The sequence below is a fragment of the Coregonus lavaretus genome (genome assembly GCF_964263955.1).
Source record: "Coregonus lavaretus genome assembly, contig: HAP1_SCAFFOLD_9535, whole genome shotgun sequence".
Taxonomy (NCBI): domain Eukaryota; kingdom Metazoa; phylum Chordata; class Actinopteri; order Salmoniformes; family Salmonidae; genus Coregonus; species Coregonus lavaretus.
This window is the reverse complement of record NW_028163556.1, coordinates 523-14518: the sequence shown is the minus strand read 5'-3', so window position 1 is coordinate 14518 and position 13996 is coordinate 523. Positions and strand designations below refer to the sequence as shown.

The 13996-nt window shown below is 44.7% G+C and overlaps 1 protein-coding gene across 1 annotated transcript; it reads left to right on the top strand.

The window, feature by feature from the left end:
• Positions 1-343: 343 nt before the first annotated feature.
• LOC311117996 (queuosine-tRNA galactosyltransferase-like) lies at positions 344-6695 on the top strand (the record flags this gene model as incomplete). Its single annotated transcript, XM_084192878.1, has 5 exons — positions 344-468; positions 1705-1840; positions 2540-2608; positions 3831-3905; positions 6290-6695. Coding segments are annotated over 5 exons (486 nt in total), but the record flags the coding sequence as incomplete, so codon positions are not given.
• Positions 6696-13996: the final 7301 nt, after the last annotated feature.

The following is a 13996-nucleotide window of genomic DNA, read 5'->3' as shown; positions in this document are numbered from 1 at the left end:
AACATTGTTCAAATGGATTTGTGATCAAATGTGTGACCTCACTCTTCCCTTCCACAGCCACACTCCATCCCAACCCTTATTTTCCTCTCCTCCCTCCTCTCCTCTCCTCTCCTCTCCTCTCCTCTCCTCTCCTCTCCTCTCCTCTCCTCTTCTCTTCTCTTCTCTTCTCTTCTCTTCTCTTCTCTTCTCTTCTCTTCTCTTCTCTTCTCTTCTCTTCTCTTCTCTTCTCTTCTCTTCTTTCTCTTCTCTTCTCTTCTCTTCTCTTCTCTTCTCTTCTTCTCTTCTCTTCTCTTCTCTTCTCTTCTCTTCTCTTCTCTTCTCTTCTCTTCTCTTTCTTCTCCAGGGAGTTCCAGAGGATCTGTTGTGGTTCTATCAGAGTGTTGGTCAGGGAGGAGGTGTGGTCAGAGTGGACCAGTGTTTACTAGTCTACCGCTACCATCAACAAGCTGCTACACACTCTGTCCTGGAGTAAGACACGCACACACAGCCACGCTTACACACACAACATGTCCTCCAGCTACACACAGCTGTCCAGCTAGCATTCCCATGTGCCCCTTCCTGACACACACACACTCAGCTCTGGAATTCCAGAGTCTCCGACTGTGTGTGTGTGTGCCCCCCGCCAGGCCCTTTCCAACCTCTATAGCCACACACACGTAGTCCACACGTAGTGGAAACCCTATTTCTGTAAAGACTCAGAAGGAGAAGACCTCTCCTTCCCTTTCCTCACCCCCCTCCCTCTCATCCCCTCTTTCCTGTTATCACTCCTTCCTTCCCCCCCTCCGTCTGTCGGTCGTATATCTAACCTTGTTGACGCGCTGTCATGATGCACTCCTTTACAAATCATCCTCTCTCTCCTTCTCTCTTCCCTCTCCTCTCTCTCCTCCCTCTCCCTCCTCTCTCCTCTCTCGCTTCTCTCTTCTCCTTTCTCTCCTCTCTCTCCTCTATCTCCTCCTTCTCTCTCTCTCCTCCTCCCTCTCCCCTCCCTCTCTCCTCTCTCTCCTCCCTCTCTCCTCTCTCTCCTCCCTCTTCTCTCTCGCTCCTCTCTTCCCTCTCCTCTCTCTTCTCTCTCCTCCCTTCTCTTCTCTCTCTCTCTCCTCCCTCTCGCTCTCTCTCTCTCCTCTCTCCTCTCTCTCATCCCTCTCTTCTCTCCTCCTCTCTTCTCTCCTCCTCTCTCTCTCTTTGCCACCATCTTACCTCTCCAGACACACTTCTGAGTCAATCCCTCTACGATGACATATATTGTGTGTGTGTGTGTGTGTCCTCACACTGCGTGTATATATTTCTATGTGTTAATCTAGGTCCCCCTAAATCAAAGCATCAGTGAAACTGTTTAGGGAAGGAATATGGGGACCACCCATGCATGGTGTATTTGGTGTGTGTGTGTTTAATTGATGTGCGTGAGTACACTTGTGTCTCTGTGTGTGTGTGTGTGTGTGTGTGTGTGTGTGTGTGTGTGTGTGTGTGTGTGTGTGTGTGTGTGTGTGTGTGTGTGTGTATATTTGACTAGAACCATGGTTTATGGTGGCGGGTAGTGTTTGTCATGGAGGCCCAGTGTTTTAGTCAAACCATCAGAGGATGAGCTCACACTAATGTCTCCATATGATAACTATCAGGGTTATAGGTGTGTGTGTTACGTGCGTGCACACTTGTATGTGTGTGTGGTCCATGTCTGTAACTCCTCCCCTGTCCTCCGGTCTCCAGGGAAACCATTTGGAACCTCCGTGTGGCCTTCCTCCAGGAGAGAGTTATCAACCAATGGGAATCCTTCACCATATGGAATGCTGGGAAACAGGGCCGGAAACTCTACCGCTGCCTCAGTCCCTCCAATCAGAAGAAGGTATGTACCTCTCACCAGCCAATCACAAAAGGCTATGCAACACTTGCTAGCCAATCAGGAGAGGTTAATGAAACTCCCAATAGCCAATTAGGTTGCATCTTCCACAATCACTGCTCTCTGATTGGTACTAGGATCAGGTGACCCTCCCCAGAACACAGTGCTGACCTTAGATCTGTTTGTAGGGTCAATGATCCTTTATCCTATGTACTCTGCCCCATCACGACAACATATGGCTGCATCCCAAATGATACCCTATTCCCTATACAGTGCACTACTTTAGACCAGAGCCTTACAGGCTGAATATGGGGCCATTTGGTCAAATGTAGTGCACTAAATAGGGAATAGAATGTGATTTGGTCAAATGTAGTGCACTAATTAGGGAATAGGGTGCCACTTGGGACACTCTGTGTTGAGACACTAGTATGAGGAGCCAGCTGGACCCAACTGGTCATAATGGGTCATGGATCACTATCTACTGTTACACTGACTGATACGCCAGACAACGCCCAAGCAAACTCTCTGTGTGTGTGTGTGTGTGTGTGTGTGTGTGTGTGTGTGTGTGTGTGTGTGTGTGTGTGTGTGTGTGTGTGCGTGCATTGGTCACTTTTCGTATATGGCTTCTGTGTGTTTGAGAGAGAGTGTGAGAAATAGTGTGTGTGCATGCATTTACAAACGTGTGTTGGTGTGTGTGTTGGTCAGGTCCGAGCGTTCTGCGATGTGGACGAGAAAAAGATCAAGAAAGGCTTCTACACCTATGAGGAGTCCAAGGTGAGACCCTACACTCTAGAACCAAACGACCATAGATACCACAACACTCTAGAACCAAACGACCATAGATACCACAACACTCTAGAACCAAACGACCATAGATACCACAACACTCTAGAACCAAACGACCATAGATACCACAACACTCTAGAACCAAACGACCATAGATACCACAACACTCTAGAACCAAACGACCATAGATACCACAACACTCTAGAACCAAACGACCATAGATACCACAACACTCTAGAACCAAACGACCATAGATACCACAACACTCTAGAACCAAACGACCATAGATACCACAACACTCTAGAACCAAACGACCATAGATACCACAACACTCTAGAACCAAACGACCATAGATACCACAACACTCTAGAACCAAACGACCATAGATACCACAACACTCTAGAACCAAACGACCATAGATACCACAACACTCTAGAACCAAACGACCATAGATACCACAACACTCTAGAACCAAACGACCATAGATACCACAACACTCTAGAACCAAACGACCATAGATACCACAACACTCTAGAACCAAACGACCATAGATACCACAACACTCTAGAACCAAACGACCATAGATACCACAACACTCTAGAACCAAACTACCATAGATACCACAACACTCTAGAACCAAACAACCATAGATACCACAACACTCTAGAACCAAACGACCATAGATACCACAACACTCTAGAACCAAACGACCATAGATACCACAACACTCTAGAACCAAACGACCATAGATACCACAACACTCTAGAACCAAACGACCATAGATACCACAACACTCTAGAACCAAACGACCATAGATACCACAACACTCTAGAACCAAACTACCATAGATACCACAACACTCTAGAAGCAAACTATCATAGATACCACAACACTCTAGAACCAAACTACCATAGATACCACAACACTCTACAACCAAACTATCATAGATACCACAACACTCTAGAACCAAACTATCATAGATACCACAACACTCTACAACCAAACTATCATAGATACCACAACACTCTACAACCAAACTATCATAGATACCACAACACTCTAGAACCAAACTATCATAGATACCACAACACTCTAGAACCAAACTACCATAGATATCAGATCAGATCCTGGAGCTAAGCTACCACAGATGGAGAAGTCATAACCATGTAGTTGTTTCCTGTCCTCCTTTTCCCTCCTGTCTTCCTCCCAGGAGAGGCCCAAGCCTAAGATCCCTGTCCTGCACTACAGAGACGCCTCTCCACCCTGCATCATCTGTGTCAAGCTGGTGAGTGGAGAACGTGTGTGTGCGTCTGCGTCTGTGTGTGTGTGTGTCCTGTTGTTCATTGTTCCAGATCGTATCTCCGCCAGGTCTGTAATCTCTGCTAATGGTATAATGAGCTAGGGCGTGTGCCCTGACCCACACACACACACACACACACACACACACACACACACACACACACACACACACACACACACACACACGTACACAGCCTGCTGATCTTTGACTGCAGCATAATATTTTTTACCATAAACCTCTCACTGGTACTTTGATCTCACACTTTTCCTAAATAAAGATATAAAACAGTTATAAATCCTTAGTAATAACCAGACAGGGTATAATATAAATAAATATATAAAACAGTAATAAATCCTTAGTAACAACCAGACAGGGTATAATATAATTAAGTGATAATGCCTTCAAAGCCGGTGTTTGGAGGATATATTGGCACCGGTGTTAGGCCCGAGACGAAGTTGAGGGCCGGCAAACCATGCCAATATATCCTCCAAACACTGGCTTCGAGGGCATTATCAAATGAAATTGTATTTGTCACATGCGCCGAATACAACAGGTGTAGACCTTACCGTGAAATGCTTACTTTCAAGCCCTTAACCAACAATGCAGTTTTACGAAAATAGAGTTAAGAAAATAAATTATCACTTTTATACAACGGGTTACCAACATTATTTTGATGAATTTATTCATACTATTTCATCCTTCCACAAGATGTAGCTCTGACACAAATGTAAGGTTGCTACCCAAGCTGGCTGGTCGTTCGTTCAATCGGTTCGGTTGCCAGAGACGTGACCCAGACGTTCAGTCTTTTTGTTCTGTATATGTGGATGCGACCCAGTTGTTCGTTCTAAATGTTCCATTGCCATACTGGCTGGCAACGTTCTTATCCTTTGCTTGCTAGCTAGCCAACTACAGCTAACTTACAGTCACGTCAAAAAGTGTAGCCAGAATAACAACAAAGTAGGTGCATTTGCATTTGTTAAGATGTTTTCTAGTGACATTTATTTGGATACATCCATAACAATGAGCTAATGAGGCGCAATTTCACCTGGCGTAGGAAATGTGCTCACTCGTCAGGACACTGATGTTCAGAGGAGCTAGCCAACAACACAGCTAACACAATCACTTCAACCTGAAGCTGGAAAGACTGCAATCTAGCTACACTTTGTTTCGTTTGACCTTTTTTCAATGTACATTTCTTTGTTTATATCCATAAAAATGATCCCAGCTGATTCATGATTTCGACTGGCTGAGAAACGCTGCCTGCCTCTCTGTCTCGTCCCGACTCACGACACGTTCATTACTATGGGACATCTGGAGATCAAAGTTCAATATTGAAACAATGTTGCAAATTCCAGAGAGACAGACAGCAAGGTTTATACAAATCTACGCTGTTGAAAACTAAATGTTAGTGGAGATCAAGTTTATAAATTGCCTGGCTGGGCTGATGAGACAGGGGATTGAGCAATCAGATGGAACAGAGTAAATAGGCATTTTAACGTCATAGATTTAGCCGGTGGTAATTTGTGGAATAGACACCGGCTGGAATGCGGTTTTAACCAATCAGCATTCAGGATTAGACCCACCCGTTGTATAAATAAAGATAAAAACAGTTATAAAGCCTTAGTAACAACCATACAGGGTATAATATAGTTTAAAGCCTTCCTAAAAGTTATTTGGTGATCCTTTAACTGGGGGAATTTAATTACCTCTGGGATGAGTGCACACGCACACACATACACACACACACACACAAGCACATTGCCTCTGGGTTTAGAAAACACACATACTCAGTTGGCCAGCCCAGGCAGACAGACAGTTAATGGTGTATTTATCACAATATGAGCTGCATGCAGCTTTTACAGACTGGCCCGCCTCCCATAGCTTCTAATTGGCCAATTATGGGAATTGGGATCAGTGATTATCCAGTCAGAGGACACTGGGACCTGGACTCAATCACACACACACACACACACACACACACACATTCAGCAGACATACACACACACCAGACACGCTCACAAACACACCTGGAGCCAATCACACAATTAATTCTTAAACATACCGATATGTCACAAGGACCAGATTGTGTTCAATTCCATTTCAGTTAAATTTTCAATGAGGAACATCTGGAGTTTAATTAGGTTTACTTTCTGAATTGACTGGAAATGAAATGGAATTGACCCCAACCCTGGTCCTTATCTCTTTAAAATGTTGACCAATCAGATGCCAGAGATAACTAAAAACAGGAAGTGACCTCACCTACAGACAGGAAGTAGGAGACTGACCATGGGCGTTGGTGATAATTAGAGCGATGACCAGCATGTCCTCCTCACTCTCTCTTTTCATGTTCTGTCGCTTGGTCCTCCCAGGACATGACCGGAGGAGTGTTTGAAGAGAACCTGAAGTCTCTCCATCTGGAAGAAGGAGTGGACTACTACCACTTCAACTGACACTGGGATGGAGAGATGGAGAGGGAGGAGGGTGGGCCACTACCACTTCAACTGACACTGGGATGGAGAGATGGAGAGGGAGGAGGGTGGGCCACTACCACTTCAACTGACACTGGGATGGAGAGATGGAGGGATGGAGAGATGGAGAGATGGAGGGATGGAGAGATAAGGGAATGGAGGGGGGGAGTGGAAACAAATGAAGGGGTCTGGTAGATGGAAATGGGAATTCAGTGTTTGAGGGCTGGACGCTGAGAAGGATAGATGGACTATGACAGTCATCTATTGGTGTGTGTGTGTGTGTGTGTGTGTGTGTGTGTGTGTGTGTGTGTGTGTGTGTGTGTGTGTGTGTGTGTGTGTGTGTGTGTGTGTGTGTGTGTGTGTGTGTGTGTGTGTGTGTGTGTGTGTGTGTGTGTGTGTGTGTGTGTGTGTGTGTGTGTGTGTGTGTGTGTGTGTGTGTGTGTGCCTGCTATTTTGTTTGTGTAATATGTGTGGCAGCATGTCCATGTTGATCGTGGAATTGAAAGAGACTTTCCAGAAAAATGTTGTTCTGCCCAGTCACACACACTACTCACACTACACACACACACACACACACACTCCCATATTTGTTTTTCTTTCCACATGTCTCTTATAAAACCTCAGGAACAATGAAGTCTTTTAGAGTGCTAGGCTCTGACACACACTACACACACACTACACAAACACTACACACACTACACAAACACACACTACACGCACTACACACACACTAGACACACACACACACACTATTCACACTTATACACACACACATATACTGACCAGTAAGGGTATTTGTTTTACCACACAGAGCTCTTGAGTTTCATTGTTCATAGGTAAACAAACCTTACCACAGACAGAACCTTCACCAACGCTATGCTATTTCAACAGAAACTTCCTGGAACTCTGACCACAGCTAGCTACACATGGGATTATGGGTAGAGATATAGTTGGAAAACAAATTGGTGGGTAGATGCTAATCGCTGAGCTCCCTGTATTTTAACTCGATAGGTGGGTAGACACTCACGCAAAATGAAAAAGGTGTGTGAACTGTGTTGACGTCTGTTTAACCTAAACTACACCCCTGGTTATAACATTACTTATATTGGGGGTGGGGGTCTGATGGATCCCCCATAGCCTTTCTCTTTCTGACAGTGTGGGTTGAATGGGTTATAGGGGGGGGGGGGGCATAGCCTACCTACCATGTATGTAGGGCAGGGTAAGGGGAGGGGGGGTGAGAACCCCTGGCCTACGCCTCTCTCATGGTTACCATAGTGACAGGCTAGCTGAGCCCAGTACAAGGCTTGAGAAAACTAGCACATCCAGTTAACACATGGTCTCTACTTATAACCCCGACACACACACGAACAACACCTACACACACACACTCTCTGACCTGTCCACTCTCTCCCCATGGACTGTTTACATTTTGACAGACTGAAGGAAACACGTAGCAGAACACTGAACCTCCGATCCACTAGAGCAGGGTTGCCCAACCCTGTTCCTGGAGAGCTACCCTTCTGTAGGTTTGGCTCCAACCCCAGGTGTTACTAACCTGATTCATCTTATCAACCTGCTAATTATTAGAAGCAGGTGTGCTAGATTAGGGTTGGAGCAAAAACCTACAGGATGGTATCTCTCCAGGAACAGGGTTGGGCAGTCCTGCACTAGAGGCTTTATTTTATACAGTGCTGATTTTGTACGTTTGCCCGCTGACAAAGACATGATCAGTCTATAATTTTAATGGTAGGTTTATTTGAACAGTGAGAGACAGAATTAACAACAAACACAGGAAACGTATGATCTCTGTAATTGCAAACAAAGGTTTCTGTACCAAATATTAAGTTCTGCTTTTCTGATGTATCAAATACTTATGTCATGCAATAAAATGCAAATTAATTACTTAAAAATCATACAATGTGATTTTCTGGATTTTTGTTTTAGATTCCATCTCTCACAGTTGAAGTGTACCTATGATAAAAAATTACAGACCTCTACATGCTTTGTAAGTAGGAAAACCTGCAAAATCGGCAGTGTATCAAATACTTGTTCTCCCCACTGTATACAGGCCCGTCTGAAGTTTACCAATGAACATCTGAATGATTCAGAGGAGAACTGGGTGAAAGTGGTGTGGTCAGATGAGACCAAAATGGAGCTCTTTGGCATCAACTCAACTTGCCGTGTTTGGAGGAGGAGGAATGCTGCCTATGACCAAGAACACCATCCCCACAGTCAAACATGGAGGTGGAAACATTATGCTTTGGGGGTGTTTTTCTGCTAAGGGGACAGGACAACTTCACTGCATCAAAGGGACGATGGACGGGGCAATGTACCGTCAAATCTTGGGTGAGAACCTCCTTCCCTCAGCCAGGGCATTGAAAATGGGTCGTGGATGGGTATTCCAGCATGACAATTACCCAAAACACACGGCCAAGGCAACAAAGGAGTGGCTCAAGAAGAAGCACATTAAGGTCCTGGAGTGGCCTAGCCAGTCTCCAGACATTAATCCCATAGAAAATCTGTGGAGGGAGCTGAAGGTTCGAGTTGCCAAACGTCAGCCTCGAAACCTTAATGACTTGGAGAAGATCTGCAAAGGGGAGTGGGACAAAATCCCTCCTGAGATGTGTGCAAACCTGGTGGCCAACTACAAGAAACGTCTGACCTCTGTGATTGCCAACAAGGGTTTTGCCACCAAGTACTAAGTCATGTTTTGCAGAGGGGTCAAATACTTATTTCCCTCATTAAAATGCAAATCAATTTATAACATTTTTGACATGCGTTTTCTTGATTTTTTTGTTGTTATTTTGTCTCTCACTGTTCAAATAAACCTACCATTAAAATTATAGACTGATCATTTCTTTGTCAGTGGGCAAACGTACAAAATCAGCAGGGGATCAAATACTTTTTTCCCCTCACTGTATCTAAACCACCAGGGTTACAACAGAACACTGGACCTCTGATTCACTAGAGGCTTTATATCTAAACCACCAGGGTTACAACAGAACACTGGACCTCGATTTCAGCGCCAATCAAGATAGTTTTGCTTGTCTACAAAATTGAAACACTTGAAGTTAAGTGTTAAGAACTCAATGTCATTAAGTTTTTGTAAGGTTTGTTTCAGTTTATTTTCAAAACTATCAAATTGCCATATATTTAAATCCTCAGAGAGAGAGAGAGAGTGTGTGTTAAAGATAAATGTAGACTGATGGAGATGTTATAGTGGATGTAGACAGGACTGAACCCTGTGTTTACAATCACTCACTCTGTCTGCCTGTCTGTCTGTCTGTCTCTGTCTGTGCCTGTCTGTCTGTCTACAGGGTTTAAGACTGATAACACTCACACACACAACTCATGACCCTGACCCCAAAACCTGTGGGCCCTTGCTGGGTACACACACACACACACACACACACACACACACACACACACACACACACACACACACACAGCTTATTCTGTCTGCAGACTGCTGATAAGTGGAGGGATATCAGTATGGTGTGTTCAGGAGAAGTGGAGGGATATCAGTATGGTGTGTTTAGGAGAAGTGGAGGGATATCAGTATTGTGTGTTTAGGAGAAGTGGAGGGATATCAGTATTGTGTGTTTAGGAGAAGTGGATGGATATCAGTATTGTGTGTTTAGGAGAAGTGGAGGGATATCAGTATTGTGTGTTTAGGAGAAGTGGAGGGATATCAGTATCGTGTGTTCAGGAGAAGTGGAGGGATATCAGTATCGTGTGTTCAGGAGAAGTGGAGGGATATCAGTATGGTGTGTTTAGGAGAAGTGGAGGGATATCAGTATGGTGTGTTTAGGAGAAGTGGAGGGATATCAGTATTGTGTGTTTAGGAGAAGTGAAGGGATATCAGTATCGTGTGTTCAGGAGAAGTGGAGGGATATCAGTATGGTGTGTTCAGGAGAAGTGGAGGGATATCAGTATGGTGTGTTTAGGAGAAGTGGAGGGATATCAGTATGGTGTGTTTAGGAGAAGTGGAGGGATATCAGTATTGTGTGTTCAGGAGAAGTGGATGGATATCAGTATGGTGTGTTCAGGAGAAGTGGAGGGATATCAGTATGGTGTGTTCAGGAGAAGTGGAGGGATATCAGTATGGTGTGTTCAGGAGAAGTGGAGGGATATCAGTATCGTGTGTTCAGGAGAAGTGGAGGGATATCAGTATCGTGTGTTTAGGAGAAGTGGATGGATATCAGTATTGTGTGTTTAGGAGAAGTGGAGGGATATCAGTATGGTGTGTTTAGGAGAAGTGGAGGGATATCAGTATGGTGTGTTCAGGAGAAGTGGAGGGATATCAGTATCGTGTGTTCAGGAGAAGTGGATGGATATCAGTATGGTGTGTTCAGGAGAAGTGGAGGGATATCAGTATGGTGTGTTCAGGAGAAGTGGAGGGATATCAGTATGGTGTGTTCAGGAGAAGTGGAGGGATATCAGTATGGTGTGTTCAGGAGAAGTGGAGGGATATCAGTATGGTGTGTTCAGGAGAAGTGGAGGGATATCAGTATCGTGTGTTCAGGAGAAGTGGAGGGATATCAGTATCGTGTGTTTAGGAGAAGTGGATGGATATCAGTATGGTGCGTCTAGGAGGAGAAAGCTCTGAGAGGTTGGACCTTGAAGACGCTGTTATTGACTGTGTGTGCGTGTGTGTCCAACAGAGAGAAGTGTGCTTCTCACGAGCGGGAAGGAAAGGGGGAGGTGAGAAGGAAGGAGAGAGGGAGGAGGGAGGGAGAGAGGAGGGGAGGAAGGAATGTGTGTTCCATTACAGAAGGTTCTGTGGACAGCCGAAGTGTTCTGTCTGTCAGGGTGTTTGAGAAGAGCCAGGTGACAGCATGGATAACAGGAGAAATATAGCTCTGAGGGATGTGTGTGTGTGTGTGTGTGTGTGTGTGTGTGTGTGTGTGTGTGTGTGTGTGTGTGTGTGTGTGTGTGTGTGTGTGTGTGTGTGTGTGTGTGTGTGTGTGTGTGTGTGTGTGTGTGTGTGTGTGTGTGTGTGCGTGCTCCGTGGGCCAGGTCAGGGGTCGTGGTGTGTAACTATTTAAGATCAGACCAGTCAGTCACTCCTGTTAAAGTAGGATTAGGCTACATCCCAAATGGCACCCTATGCCCTAGGTAGTGTGCTACTTTTGACCAGGGTCTATAGAGATTCTGTTTCAGTTTACTTGTACGTGCTGTGTACTGCATTTCAGCTTTAAGCTGCCAAGTTAAGTACAGCCTACAATGTAATACATCTACCTCTGTGTTGCTGCTCTTTGGGGGTTTTAGTCTGGCTGTCTGTAAAGCAACAACTGCTGATGTAAAAAGGGCTTGGTAAAAATACATTTGATTGATTGATTGATAAACTACTGCTGCTACATTTAGGACTCCCACTATAGCCTTAGAGCACCACTAGTCTTCAGACATCTCTGACTTTAGGTATAGGGTGTTATAATGTGTTATAGTGTGTGTATAGTGTTGTATGTGTTTATAATTGTGTTATGTGTAATAATTGTGTTATGTGTTCATAATGTGTTTATAGCCATAATAATACATCACAGACAATATATTTATTATACATGTTTATAACCTTTCTAGAGTTAGAGACAATGGAATAGAATGACGTGTGTGACAGAGTGGAGGTGGTATGTGTTGGTATTTCTCTAAATGTGTTACATTGCTGAAGCTGTCCGGGGGAATGTGACGAGTCAGTTACACGGTTGAGGTTCCGACTGTTTTCTCACGGGAAAAGCGCTCCAGAACCAAGGGGGCGTTTGGTGTGAGTAGCTGTCGATCAGAACAGATGGAGAGCAGAGGAATCTTCTTTGGTTTCCAGAATATAGACGTTGGGTCCCTCAAATCTAGACCTATGCCTATTACTAAATGGCTATTTAGAATCAAAATAAATAAAGCAAACACTTACACATCGGTGCTATATTATCTCAAAACCGTTAAGCTACACATCGTAGGCAATTACGCATCTGTTTGTTGATTTTTATTACTGTAATATATCGGTGCACGTGGTCACTGTTTCTCACCTGCGCCGGGGCTGTATGAAGGTATTTTGAATGTGTTCGTGTGCACATGCGTGTGAGTGATCGGATATTTACTCCTCTGCAACATGAAGCTGATGTAGGCTATATTCAGACCTGCGCGTGCTGCGGTACAAATATTTATAAGAGCCATCTGGTTATGGCGCCAAGAACATCCGTGCGTGTCCGCGTTAAGACGCGCGTAAACACACACACACACACACACACACACACACACACAGACAGAGACAGAGAAGTTCGTCCGCCCGGGGCGTGGTTTGGAGCGTGTCACTCAAGCGGAGGAGTCAGCTGCTGGCACGAGTCTGGGCGGGGTGACGTGAGCGGCGCTCGAGCACAGGCAGCAGAAGTTCGTTATTAATACCAGGACTTCCTCCTGTCTGTTAGTCACCAGCGTACTGCTTCTACTCCCCGAGGCTCACAACGGGTTTACACGGATATTCCATCCTATCGAAATGAAACTGAACTTTTACGGTACAAAACAGAACTGTTGATTCAGGCGGACCCGTACCCTTCTTACCAGAGACGACGATGTGAATAAAATGGAATTTGCAGGAGTTATTGGGGGATTTTAGTGGTTACTGAACCGCGGGACGTGGTCGGACCATACTTGGGTGGAGGAGCGGTTGGTCAACCATGCTGTGGCCAGGTTTAACACACTGGGTAGCGGCTGTGTTTCTCTGTCGGGTCGCCTCGGCGCAGTACTCCAGCGACCAGTGCAGCTGGAGAGGAAGGTAGGCTATAGGTTTATTATTGTATGTGTGTTATTCGACAGGTTTTATTTAGCCTTATAGGATTTAGGCTAAAAGCCAACACTCCTGTAGACTAGCTACAATCTCTTTTGGTTAAGGACTTTGAGTGTTAGATGTAGACTATGGCACTGTTGCTATCGAAACAGTAACCAATAGGTTTATACATTCAGTCCAACGGTAGATTTTCTGGAAACTTGTTTCCTCCCTGCCAGTCCAGATGTTGCGCAATAATGTCCTCAACAGCGAGGCCATAGCATATTTACATTTGCAGGTGCAAACAAGTTGAAGATGGTTTATCAAATCGAATAAACGGTTGGATAAATTAAGGCTAATGCATTTAATCTTTTGTGCACTAAAACGTCCTACCCCGAGAGAGGGGGGGAGGAGAGAGAGAGGTATGTGAACCACTTGTCTGTTGTTCATTAGGTAGATGTTCAGGAATTAACTCCAGAAATGATTTAGTAGACTTCATTAAACCCGTGGAAATAAGAGGGGAGACGGTTCCCCCCCAGCCTCTGAGGGAAGGAGAGAGAGAGAGGAGGAAAGAGAGTATAATAAGATAAAGAGATATAAAAAAAAAAAGGGATATAGATATGACTCCATGCAAAGGTGTGGGACTCTTAACTACCTTATACAATGAGATTGTGTTTATACATGTGTTATGTATTTTAGGGCTGATGGATTTGCATAGGGAATGTTTTGGTTTCTCCTCCTGGCCTGTGGCCTATAGCTATGTGAGCTCCAATTGGCGGCGCGCCATAATATTCTAAGAAAACACGATAACATATTTTGAACTGTTCCAGTGAAATATGCAAAATCTCCAT